At 37.3% G+C, this 13,280-nt stretch overlaps 1 protein-coding gene across 1 annotated transcript in view; it reads right to left on the minus strand.

Moving 5' to 3' along the window:
* LOC306765293 (protein tweety homolog 2-like) overlaps positions 1-10,949 on the minus strand; it is a 32,401-nt gene extending 21,452 nt beyond the window's left edge. The window contains exons 1-3 of the mRNA XM_079252705.1: positions 10,818-10,949; positions 7,367-7,539; positions 2,082-2,193 (exon numbers count right to left, since the gene is read on the minus strand). Of these exons, the coding sequence (XP_079108831.1) occupies positions 2,082-2,193; positions 7,367-7,539; positions 10,818-10,946 (414 nt within the window). The 5' untranslated portion in view covers positions 10,947-10,949. The remainder of the gene's footprint in view (positions 1-2,081; positions 2,194-7,366; positions 7,540-10,817) is intronic.
* Between the last annotated feature and the right edge of the window lie 2,331 nt (positions 10,950-13,280).

The following is a 13,280-nucleotide window of genomic DNA, read 5'->3' on the forward strand; positions in this document are numbered from 1 at the left end:
GGTGCATCACTGAGAAATTTGCAAAAGCCATATAGCCACAAAGTCCTCGTGAAGAGGAAGGAGGAAGGTCATTGTCGCATGGTTACATATTTACATAAGACTATATAATTCATCTTTGTCATTTCTTCAGGATTTAGAACTTATATTAACTTATATGACTTGTTACAAGACGGTGGGAAAATAGGAGATAGGGTTGGTTTAAATTGTTCTTTTTCCTCTGAAATGTTACACTAAGTTAAATAGAGACTGTTTAGAAATAAAGCTTAAAATCATTTGCATTGTAATTTTGTCAATAAAATTTGAAAGACTTTATAAATTCCCGCATCATTTTGTGGAGGTGTAAAGAGTTTTCTTTCTTAAAACATTTAAAATGACCAAGCCCTTTTTCATTTTTACTTAAAAGAATATATTTAGATGGCTACAGTACAATATAGTTAGCAACTACGAATGTAAAATACAAATATTTGACTAATATCCAGTTTTATTTTAGCTGTTATCCAGCATCAGTGCACAACAAACTCATCCGAACCCACTTCACAGATACAATCTGATTTACTAAAACTGGAATCCAGTTAAATCTACAATAGTCCAATTTATAATAATTGTGTTCATATAAGTCAAGTCATAAAAGCAATTGCCCAGCTGAGGAAACTAACAGACTGCAAAGTCTCCTCTCTATTCTGAGTAAGTATGTGGCCGAGCGTGACTGTGGGACAAAAACAATCCTTTTTAACTGGAAGGAAAACCTCCAGCAGAACCATTCTCTGGAAGGGCCGCTGTCTGCCTCCACCAACTGAAACCAATGAGACAATACCCATCTGTGGAATTAGTTTGGATCAACAGGATATTTTCTGCACATCAAACCAAAGTTCACTGGATAAAAAAAATACCTAAATTGCAGCATAATGCAAAACAGCAAAGTACTTTTATAAATCCACTGCAATTCTACAACATGTGTAGCCAACATTGGGAGCGTCAGCTGCTTAAAAGCTTGGACCTTCCTTATCTCGATTTTTGATCAAATTGAATGCAAATTGGCTGATCAATGACACTTAGTCTACACAGTCATGATGATGGTAAACTGAAATAAGCAAGGCCCACAAAAAAAGATATCTTCTAGATTACAGCAAATCTTCCTATATTTTTTAGCATAAACATTGCTGCCAAACATGTGCAAACTGTGCAAGTCATGCACCCTTATGTCACCACAGATGTTGTCTTTTAGAAGCATGCTGATACAAAATCTGACAATATTCATAACTTTCTTTTTTTTTTTTTTTTTGCCAGACCACAGGATGTTTTTCCAGTGCACCTCAGTACATCATAAATAAGTCTGGCCTTGGATGTTGTTTACACATAAACGTTTTGCTTTGCATTGACTTTCGTAAATGTCCCTAAGACCATGCAGGGATTTCTGCCACAGATTTGTGCTGGATTTAAAGCTGTGCTGCCTGAGGGCCTTAAGATTAGTACCACTGAGTATTGCTTTTCTGCTTTGTCTTTTGTGTGCATTGATTTCCATCTGTTCTTTTAATCCTTTAGTTGTAATATGTAACCCTTACAAAGAAATTGCCCCCAAATTCTTTGAAATTTACCAAGAAAATAGATCAATTTAGGTATTGATCTTAAATCTTATAGAACATACATGTGAGCAGTACATGCAAACAGGTTGTGGTTCTCATGTCCTGCCTGCATGAGAAAGATCTGGGAGGACTTTGCAAGTGACAAAGTTATTTTAAAAATGACTATATTAAATTGAAAAAACATATTAAGTTACTATTATCTTTTTGGGTAATTTTCACTAAAGTAATCTTACAGTTTCTAACGGTTAAAGTGAAGAAAAGCGTTTTTATCTGAAGCCTCTGTTATCACCCTGAAGCCATTTCAGTTTGTTAGCTGTAATTACTTATCTGTTGTCTTTTGTTATGCCTCCTGCCATCAAACTGCACTTTGTCTTTAAGAATTTACAAAGCATTCCAACTATATTAGAGCTCCAAATACAAATTATTCCACAAAACACATTAATGTTAATGATGCTGAGGTCATGCATTGCAGAGCAGAGGTTGACATGCTTCTCTCACCAGACTGTTGATGCCGCTCAGTGTGTGATTGGCATTGTAAAGCGAGTAGGTCAGCTGGTAGACCCCATCATTGGTCTCGCTGTTCCCATAGAAACCCACTCCTACAGCAGAGCTGCGAAAAAAAGGGATTCAAACAAAACAAATGAATTAAAAATATTTGCTACCATGCTTCATTAAAGCAATTCTGATTTATATATTGTGTATATTCTTACTGTATTTGTATGTATGTATACCTGTACGTGTTTTTTTTTCATATATACAGTATTAGAGTTAAAACTTTCATACAAACAGTTTAAGTTGGAGCTTGTAATTTACACAAATCTTTACTTCAGATCAGAATTCAGTTTGGCATCTGAAAGCATGTCCAAGAACAATACAATCCCTTTCCATTTCTCACCTGTTCACCACCATGCGTGAGCAGTGGTGAACAGTGGAGCTCTACTTGTAGCTGACTGCGGTAACATACCACAATAACACAATTCTCTGCAAGGTTGGAGATTTGTAAAACTTTAATTACATTTGAGTGATATAATCCTGATCTTAGCTGCTTAACCATTTAAGTATATTATAATACACAGAGGAGTAGGATGTCATTTTGAAATATTTCAGTAAAGTTAATGGCAACACTGTGAGTAGAGGCAGTGAGTGGAGGTGTTTTCCCACACTACTGTGGGTGCTGCTTGGAGTGGGAGGAAGTCAGGTGGTGGACCGGGCTTTGGAGATTCCATGCATGGGAAGTGAGATAGGTGTGTCTGTGAGGTTTTCTGTGGTTATGGCTGGGGAACATGCTGGCCTCTGGTTTGCTTGGACTTACCCACATAGCACTGTGGGTAGGGTAGTAGTGGTGGTGGTGGGGGGAGGTAAAAAATAAAGAGCAATCCTTAATAATAAAGAGGAGCCTTTTATCAATAAAGCAATTTATTTCTGCTTTGTATGTTCATCAGTAACACAAAACACGGCATCATTCTGCTGTCAGAATGTTTGACACAAACAAGGTTTAAAAAAAAAAACCAAAAAGGTAAAAAGAAATGTGAAGACTTACTAAAGTAGTTTGAAATGTATTACTGCTGTAAGTTTTTAGATGAACGACAAAACATTAAAAAAAATATTTGACATTAAAAAGAGTCTATGACTCCATGTGACTCAGTGTGCTTATTTGAAATTGTTCAGAATAGTTGTGGTAGAAGGAGTGAAAGATTTTTTTATTCATGTTTTTTTTGGGGGGAGGGGCAGTGGAACTTTGTAAAGTCTACCTGAAAGTAGCGACAGAAAGGAGGAGTCCTCAGTGATCAGTGCGGTTTTCCTGGTCACACAGTTACTGTAGAGCTCAAGCAGAGCGAGTTCAGACAGAGGTGTTTGGGGTGAGCTGATCGTAACAGGATGAAAAAGTTTTGCCAGCCAAGGAAATAATGAAGCGAGAAAAATATTTATTATTGTTAACTTGTAATGAGAAAGTTTCATTAATGTATAATAGCCCTGCTATAGACTGGCGACCTATCTAGGGTGTACCCCGCCTCTCACCCAGAGACTGCTGGGATAGGCTCCAGCTTCCCCGTGACCCTTGATCAGACTAAGTGAGTTGAATACTGAATGTATGGACCTGTGTTTGGGGTGGACTCTCTGATTTTGAAAACCTAATTATATCAGTATAACTAATAAATTGAAAAAGTGAAAAGTCCTCTAACCATTTTTTTTGGTTTTTTTTTTTTTTTGTTTTACTACAGAAAAACAAATTCCTAGCTTACTCTCAAAATTTCTTTAGAAACTTAACATTCTATGTGATACAACACTGCAAAAATTGCCTGAGAGACACATGATCATCCCATCATCTACAGAATATGGATCACTTCCCATTTGCTGTGTGACACATTGCAAACGTCTGTTTAGATACAATGTCGCCAATTTTAAGATTTTGTTCTTCAGGAGTTAGGGTATGTCCGTCTGTTTAAATGATCCCTACAGAGAGATGCACTGATTTATGAAAGTCATTTCCTCATTTCCTTTAGGATAGATGGCTAACATAGAGAAATATTGCAATGTTGTCTTCCAGTTCATGTCATCTGCTGAAATTGTAACTGGAACCAGAACCCATCAGTCATCATAAAACAGGAAAATATCACTTTGTAAAATTAAAATAGAATTTATCTCCTTTGCCAATCATTCGTTAACTTACTTTGCGCCTCTACTGTGATTGAATAAATAAGAATCACAATCAAAAGGCCTCTGGATAAAATGAAAAAATGTTTATACAAATAGCACGGTATAAATCTGAAAGCCAGACTCAAATTTCTTTCTCCAGCTGATATATTAGAGGAAAGATGCCTTCTGCTGCTGTTTTCTTTTTGTCAGTTTATTTATGTCAGAGATAACTAAACTAGTTATCTCTGGTTAGGATTAGGGGGCAAGGGGAAAATATTATGTATCATCAAGTCTAAGGTAAAAAAAAGACACAATTACGTCAGCCCTTATTAGCCAAACTGCATGGCTATGGTTATAGAATTACCTCATTCAGCTAGTGAAAAGAAACCACACAATCTTGCTTGAAGCTATTGAAAACATCTGTGTTGGCCTTCACAGTAAGCTTTTCATTAACCCGTGGCCAGAATGACACATCAGCAACGACAAAGACGGGCTAATGACACAGAAATGAAACAGCAATGAGACGGAACATCACGGGGCAATTTAGCCTCAAGGGAGACTGGTATGCATGGGCAAAATGCTCTCTGCAGCAGATTATGAAAGAAATGAACATGCAAAGAGTACAATAAATAAACACAAGTATATTTAATTTCCTTAAGAAAAAAACTTACACACACAAAACAATGACTAAATAATTGCACCTCTGTTTTTACTCCATGTCAAAAGGTAAACACAGTGTTAACTGGCACAAAAAATACAATGAAAAAGGCTTTAGATCTGTTGATATGAGCCAGTATCTTATTAAACAAGATTTTTCTTGTTTCTCTTTGTGTTTTTGTCTTTGCTATAGGCCAGCTTCATCCATTAAGACCTGAGCTGCCCTTTACAGAAAAATGAAGGGACATTCATTAGTTGCATAGAGTCTCAATAGGCTGAAACAAGTCATGAGTTTCAACTAATTCTGCTACAACACAAAACACCAAAGTACAGCTCCAGTAAATTCAGACCTTTTATTTCAGATTTTTTTTCTTTTTAGAGCATCGTTTCTGCTTTGTAAAACAACTTGAGTTACATTTCTGTTTGAAAAGTGCGACATAAACATAAAACTGATTGAATGGATCGGTCTAAAAATATCAACCAAAACAAGAAAAAAATGAGAAAGATCGCTGAACAATGATGCAGCCATGACTCTGCGTCACGATGTTGGTGAGATAATGCTCCCTACTATCATTTCCTTTTCCAAAATATATAAAAAGGAACTTCAGATCACATTTACAGAGATTTGTATGTTCTTTAAAATTTGTCCGATCAAGACCTGAACTATTGTTTTCATGATCTTGTCCATAAAAAGTAAAAAAAACAAAAAAAACAAAAAACAACGTGTCTCAGGAATAGTGTGGTTAATTTTGGCCTTTGGACTGGTTTTCACTCAGACCATCCAAGCTGGGTTGACTACTTCCTCCAAGTTTGGCATTAGCCTTTTCCTCACGGAGGAATTTACGTATAGGAACATGTTTGTGATGTTAGGGTGGAACGAGAGTTCGGATAACAGACTGGGGCTTTGCCAGATGTAATGAAAGTGCATCACCTGTCTCTTGTGGCAAAGAGAGAGCTGAACCAAAAGACAAACCTCTAAATTTAATGGCGTATCGAGACTTAAAAAAGCTTTACTGTTCATTGCAGAGCAGTGAACAACATGAAACATCCAGTTAATGGTCCATAAATAATGGTCGCGGGGGAGCTGGGGCCTTCTGTCGAGAGGCAGGGTATACCTTGAGCAGGACCGACACAAAGAGGTAAACAACCATTCATAGTCACTCCTATGGACTACTTAGAGTAACCAGCCTAACATGCATGTCTTTGGATGGTGGGAGGAAGCCAGAGTACCCAGAGAAAACACCCACACACAGGGAGAAGTTGCAAACTCCACACAGAAAAGCCACCATATGAGCCTCCTCCCACAGACGAGGATTGAACCAGCAACCTTCCTGCTGGCCACAGTGCTAACCACTACGCTAGATCAATCAAGATGGGTGTAAACTGCTCCAAAGTTTTACACTGAGAACACTCTGCATGACAGTGTAGAGTTGATGACTTGGACTATAAGCAAAGACTATGCAAGGCATCTTTGCTTAACAGGTCAGTTGGATAAGATTTAACTTTACATAGTAAAGTTAAGATCTTATATAATAGCATCATGTGTGCTCACTTAGAGGTACAGCAGGCCCCATCTGCTGCACTTGCAACTTGCTATGGATAAAGAGAGCTAACAAGGCTAAAGCCCAACACTGTCACAAGTTTAAGTGAATCAGTGTACAAATTCAATCAAGGCTTTTTAGGGCTAATTTGTTCTCTTTCATTTTTGGACAATTTTTGTATTAAATCATATGCAAAAGTACAATTACATCTGAAAATGTGGTTCTGAAAGCTTCGCCTCAATGAGCAGAAGAGCGTAAAAGTTCAAGTTAACATTCTGCTTTAGAGAAACATGGCCAGCTGAGCGTCACTACTCATATGTGTAAATGTTTATATTCCTACCCTCACCTGTTGTCACATATTGTGGGTAGTGACTGTACGAACGAGGTCAGGAATACAAACAGGGTTCTCCCTCAGAGCTAGGGTGAGAGGCTCATCTGGGAGGGGCTCAGAATAGAGCTGCTGCTCCTTCATACCAAGAGAAGCATAATATAGTGACATCTGGTGAGGATGCCTACTCGACAACGTCCTAATGAGCTGTTCAAGACATATCCCACAGGAGAAGGTCCTACGGATGACCTAGGACAGATGAACTAGGTCTCTCAGCTGTCCTGGGAATGTCTCAGGATCACACTGGACAACCTGGAAGAAGTGGTTGAGGACTGGAAAACCTGGGCTTTCCAATATACACTGCTAGTCCTGCAACCTAACCTTGGATAAGTGGCAGAAAATGGATGTATGGATGGAAGCACATACACAGCGCTGCTCAGTGAAGGTTTCTGTCCTGATGTAGTTGTGATAGTTAGAGAGCAAATGTCTGATGAAGTACTGGTTAAGATTTTTAATAGGATTTATCCATCAGCACAGATTTAGTACGTTTTATATGAAACAACACAATGATTCTATTTTCATCTGTGTGAAAACCTCACAAGACAGCGAACACAACCCACCATATGATGAGACCAGTGACGACAGCCACCAAAGTGACACAGCAGGTATCAGGCTTTTTGGTTTCTTCATCCAGGTCTCTGCGGCAGCAGCACAAACACACCAGGTATACTGCCAGAACCAGCAGGCTCACCCCAAGACCAATGGCACCTGCACATGCTAGAAGTATCAGAGACTGGTGAAGAAAAAAGGAGAAAAATATCATGATTAAGATGTGATTAGACCCCCTTAGAATAAGATGTCAGCATATTTAATGTACAAAGAGCAGTTGTGTTTGTTCTCAGGGTGTCAGGCTTGCTGACACCATCACTCTTGAAGTTCCTGAGTCAAAACAGCCAGTCAGCATCAAACAAGCACTCATGTTTAAAAGATACATTTGAGGTTTAGTGTGTAGCTGTCTCATCCTTATCATCAACATTATCACTGCTGACTGCTTCCCCAAGCAAAAAAATAATAATAATAAGAGGAAATTTTGTGGTCTTTAAACAGCGCTTGGACCTTGATTTTCCCCACCAACTGACACCACAGCACTTGGAGGGTGGCAAAAAGAACAACAAAAATGATCCAAGGATGTGGGAGGGAAGCGTCATGTGACATGATAGCTTTCATTCAGTCTTGTGATTTCTGAGTGTGTAAAATATTTGAAGCCCAAAGGAAGGAGAGAAACAGTGGGACATTGATGTAGAGACAGTAGAAAGAATTATTTACTGGAATTGCCTGCTATTGGACACGATGTGCATGAAAAGTGTATTTTAGACGATTTCCATAGACCACAACTCCATACTGAATTAGTCATCTTACTCAGAGGGAAAAAAAATAAAGCATTGCTCATACTTTTTCAGAAATGTCCACAAGTTTGAGAAGCTTACTTCCCCCTTATGATGAGTCTTTTCTTGCTGAGAAAAAAACTCATCACTTTGTTTCTCTGTAACCAACTTAAAAAAAAACAAACTATTTTAATCATCACTATGGTATCAGTATTTAAGTCAACACATGGAGACTAATTTACATAGTGTAAAACATTACTGGGATCATTCTGTGGGTTTACATTCTCATCATTATAAGGTATGCTAAAAGCTCAACTTAAGTTGCAAAAATTGTTTTCATTGCACAAGTTCTGAGACTAACAAGGATATTTCATAACAACATGTGTGTCTAATTATTCCATTTGCACGGCGTTGACACTGTGACTGAGTCAAATTGGCATATCTTGTTTGCACTTCCTAACAATGTCCTTCATAGTTGAAAACCTTTTTGAAAATATAGCTAAGATGAGTCCTGATTTGCACTTTCACTAAACCAGTAGGTATACCAATTAGAACATAAAACTCTGACGTCAGTTTAATTGACATTCAAGTTCAGGTAAATTGACTTAAAACAAGGAGTAAGGAACTATCCTATAAAAGCATCTGTGAACTGTTGATACACAGTTGGATTGCCTCACTTTAATCAGCACCAAGGTCAAACTCTTAATCCAGTGATTTGCTAATTGTTTCGTGGAGGGCATTGCTGATGAGCTCGAAGTGGCTTTGTGTACATTCCACATGAGTTCAAACCTGGTTGGGTTTTCTGTCACAATTCAGTCCAGGGCTTTTGTAAGAACAATGCTGCTCCGCTTGCTCCTCTAATTTTCCACACATTGTATAGTAATTAGACATGTAGGCACTTCAATTTCCACTGGATGCAATTCCATAACAAGGGAACAGTGGCATGACGACAAAGAAGAAAGAGGAACACAATACAACTATTGTACGGTCATTAGCCAGAATGTATTGATCCTTTATTCTATTAGAAGGATGTTTGTATAAAACTGGCCTGAGTGTGTTTAATTCAATTATACAGTAAAAAGCAAACCTTGAAAAATGTTTTTCTGACTGTTCTTTATGTTCCACATTTCAGCATATTAAACCAAGAATTAGTTATTTTCAGATTTCAGAAACATCAGTCCTGCTAATTGCCACAGTGTCTGTGACTGAGTCCGTGTCACAGTGTTGGCATTCAGTCATGTTGATAACTAAAGAAAAAATGCAGGGATTTAAAAAGAGAGACGAGTTATATGTTGATATAAAAGAAAGTTTTGTTCCCCATGTTCATATCAACACGAGCAGTACAGCTTTTTTTTCCAATGCGTTTTTTTTTGACAAAAGGCTTTTTAAATGTTCCTAATGTGGCTTCACTTAATTGCCTGTTTTAGTTCAATTTAAGCCTGTCAAACTAACCTCCCTCTGTGTGACTTTGTATTTACTTGCAGCAACTGTATTTCAGCTGCACGCAAAAATAAATCAAGAGGACACAAGTACAGAACGAAGAAGAAAAAATTAATGTAGAAAAAAAGAATTGCACAATTCAGTAATGCAATGGATTGCTATTGTGAAAGCTGTGGAAACAACTATGAATCAACATCTGGTATTTTCTTCCATCTTAAGGTATGTTTAATCAAATTGCCTCTGTTTCTGCTGTAGCAGTGTGTGGTGCAGTAATGTGCTGGGTGTGGATGTGTAAGGATGAGCACACTGAGCACAAGGTAGCTTTTCTGTTTTTGTTACTTAACTGTGTTGACTACATGAGTCTAAAAATATGTTGATTGATGAATGTAATTGCAAGTCACTTTAAAATTCAGTCATAAGACACTCCTTTCAGTAATTACATCTCAGATGTTCTGAAAAGCATTCTTCCAAATGAAACATATCTCTACAAACATCTCTTTTTCTCCTCTTTACTGTACTAATAGCTTTTTGGGGTGATTTTATCCTTGACTTTGCAAGTTAAGAAGTTACTGCATCTAAAAGATGAACAATTTATGAATTGTAAACAGAAATTTGTGGATTTCTGGGGGGGGGGGGGGATCTATGCTAAACAGATGGGAGTTTCCAAGTAGCAACTGTTTAGCAAGCATCCATCATGTACATTTTAGATATCAATGATGCATTGGGGGAATTTTTATTTAACCATTACAGAAAAAAAAAACAAAAACATATGGGTTGTGTGCAACGATCAACTTGAATGTTAGAAATGTTAATTTTGTTGCAGATTGGCTGTAAAATATTAAAGCAGGCTGTCACATATTATGTCTAAGACCATTAAGAATGAAATCCAAAACGTTTGCCATTTCTCTCAAAGATACAAAGTTGCTTTTAATCACCTGGGAAACTTCATGGTTAACTTACTTTATACAGGTCATGTGTTATCATGTGAGAAGTGCAGTTCAGTGTGGGTTCCTACTTCCTAATATCGCAACCACACATGAGACAGAACTATGCCGACTTTTTTTTTTTTTTACTATGCAAACTAAAATTAAAAACTACTTTCATTTTTAACTCGATTCACTATCATCATACATACTCATATATAAAAAAAAAAAAAAACTACAAAGAACAACTTTCCTTCTCTTTAGCATGGTCTGGAGTCTTTAGTTAAAAACGTGCTCTTTTACATACAAGTACAGTTACCAACCTGCTGATAGCTCGCCTCCTCCGGCGTGAAAGTGCTGTCGACCGACTGAAATAAGAAATTCAAGTGTGGGAAATTGTGCAGCCAGTATGTCCACCACGGAGCAACATAATCAAGCCTGGCAGTGGCCATTACTGCTGGGCGAGTCAATCCAAGAAACCGCTGAAACAAGTTCTCTTTGAGCCTTTGACACTCAAATATTCCCTAGTTGAGTGACAGATGGGGTAAAAAGAAAAGAAAAGGGGTGGAAGAAAAAAAAAAACGATCTGGGCTTCAGTAAGCACAGAGTATCAAAGCGAAAAGTCTTTTTGTGATATAACTAGCCTAAAAAATAAGGATGAATATAACTTAGTACCGCTCCGGTTCCCATGGTTTGTGCGCTCACAGCTCAGTTGCGCACATTGTCGGTAGAAACAGCGCCGGTGGCCAGACTTTTGCATCCGAGATCAGGGGGCGATTTGACCTGCCTTCTCTCATGTAGGAGGCGTGCCAGCAACTTTATCCAAGTGGACACACAGCAACAAGGCTGTTACTGATGAAAACACACAAACAACTTTAAATGCTTTTGGGGGGACTTTTTTTCTTTTCTTTTTATATATTGTGTGTTAGAGTGACTAATTTTTTATTTTATTTTTACTTCTGTTATATTCTATATGTTGTTGAGCCTGGGATTATGTACAGCGCTTTGGTCAACTGTGTTGTTTTAAAGTGCTCTATAAATAAAGTTGGAATTGGAATTGGGGACAACTAATGACAGAGGAAACCCCATGGCACAATAATTTGTAACAAATGTGTAGAATAAAAAAATGTAAGCTAACAGAAAAAAAGGAAACATTCAGACAACTCTACTCCGCGCGTGGTGTATCTTCTCTTTAAATACAAAGTCTTCAGTTCCGAGGAAATTCAAAGTTTCCCATCACAAAACAAAACTTGAGACATAACGAAAGAGGAAGCTCTGCTCCATCTGATCTGAACTTTTGACTCCAGTTAAAGAGTCAGGGGTGTTCTCTGCACTGTTTATGACTTCTGCTGTTAATGTCTGACCTCTTGTGGACGATAAGGCGCACTGAGGTGAGGAGTGACGTGCATGGTAATGAGCTCCTGCAGCCGTCGTTGGCCTTTCCTTTACGTACAGTTGGACAGTGGATTTAAGTGCTGGGAGTTGTATTTTAAGCTGTTCCTGAATGACTAATAAATGTGTGGGCATTCATTCTCGCGTCTGGATGTGAATTTATTTTTCAATGCACCTCAGGAAACTAATCTCTTTTTTGTGCAAATGGTGAAGCAGGAGAGGCTCCGGCTTGGTAAACAACATGAAACAAAAAAAGGAAATAGGTGTCACCTTTGATTCTTACAACATGATATTTCTCATGACTTTAACAGTGCTTCAGAGTTATACAGCAGATCTGAAGCAGTGCATGGAAAAAGGCCCCCCGGGAGCAGGCATTAAGATCCTTAGCTTTCACTAGATAGCAGCTTTTTTGATCTGGAAAATGGGAAGTATGACCATGACAGTACAATTGGCAACATGAGTGGGGTCTGATAGTACATGTTGGCCAAGATTAGAAGTCATAGGAAGACTGCAAAAAGTCAAATACAGTGTCCAGATATTATTTCATAAAGTGTCACTGAACTAGACTGAAGGCAGCTTGAAGACAAAAATGAGAAAATTATAAAAGCATAAAGTTGGCAAAAAAAAACATGGTGGCACAGCACATGGCTGAAATTCTAAAGATATTTTGCAAGTTGATTTGTGTACTTAATTATTTTTGTTCAACTTTAGTTTAACATTGCTAATATTTCAGAACTGTGTAAAACATCAATAATGTCATGTACATAACAAAGCTGTTGAAATAACTTTCATTAAAGACACCACATGCAGATTCAAGTAAATATATTGATAAATAAATATATTTAATGTATTTTATTCTGATGATTAGTTGTATGCACGGAGTACTTTGATTTTAAGCATCTGGCTATCTTATGGCTATTGTTGTAATGATGGATGCTTTGATGCACCTCCATGGCCAGAATATGTTAAGCTGCTGCTTCAAGGCTGAATAATCTTAGTAGGTGACACTCAAATGCACTGCATTAATATTTCTTCTTTTTTTTATTTACTGTGCTCTGCATTTACAAGTAGTTGAATTTTTTTCCAGGAAACTCTCCAGTGATTACCATGTCAATCACTTGCAGTGTTTAAACCAACCAAGTGGTATATATGTATTTAAAAGCTGGAAAAGTGTGCCTAAGCATATATATATATATATATATATATATATATATATATATATATATATATATATATATATATATATATATATACATATACATATACATATACATATATATATATGCTTAGGCACACTTTTCCATTAATTCTAATGGAAAATCCAATAAACTGAGCAGAGCTTTAAACTGCAACCAGTGTATAATAAATAAAATAATTGATTTTCATACACACAG

This window comes from Telmatherina bonti (genome assembly GCF_933228915.1).
Source record: "Telmatherina bonti genome assembly, chromosome: 14".
Taxonomy (NCBI): Eukaryota; Metazoa; Chordata; class Actinopteri; order Atheriniformes; family Telmatherinidae; genus Telmatherina; species Telmatherina bonti.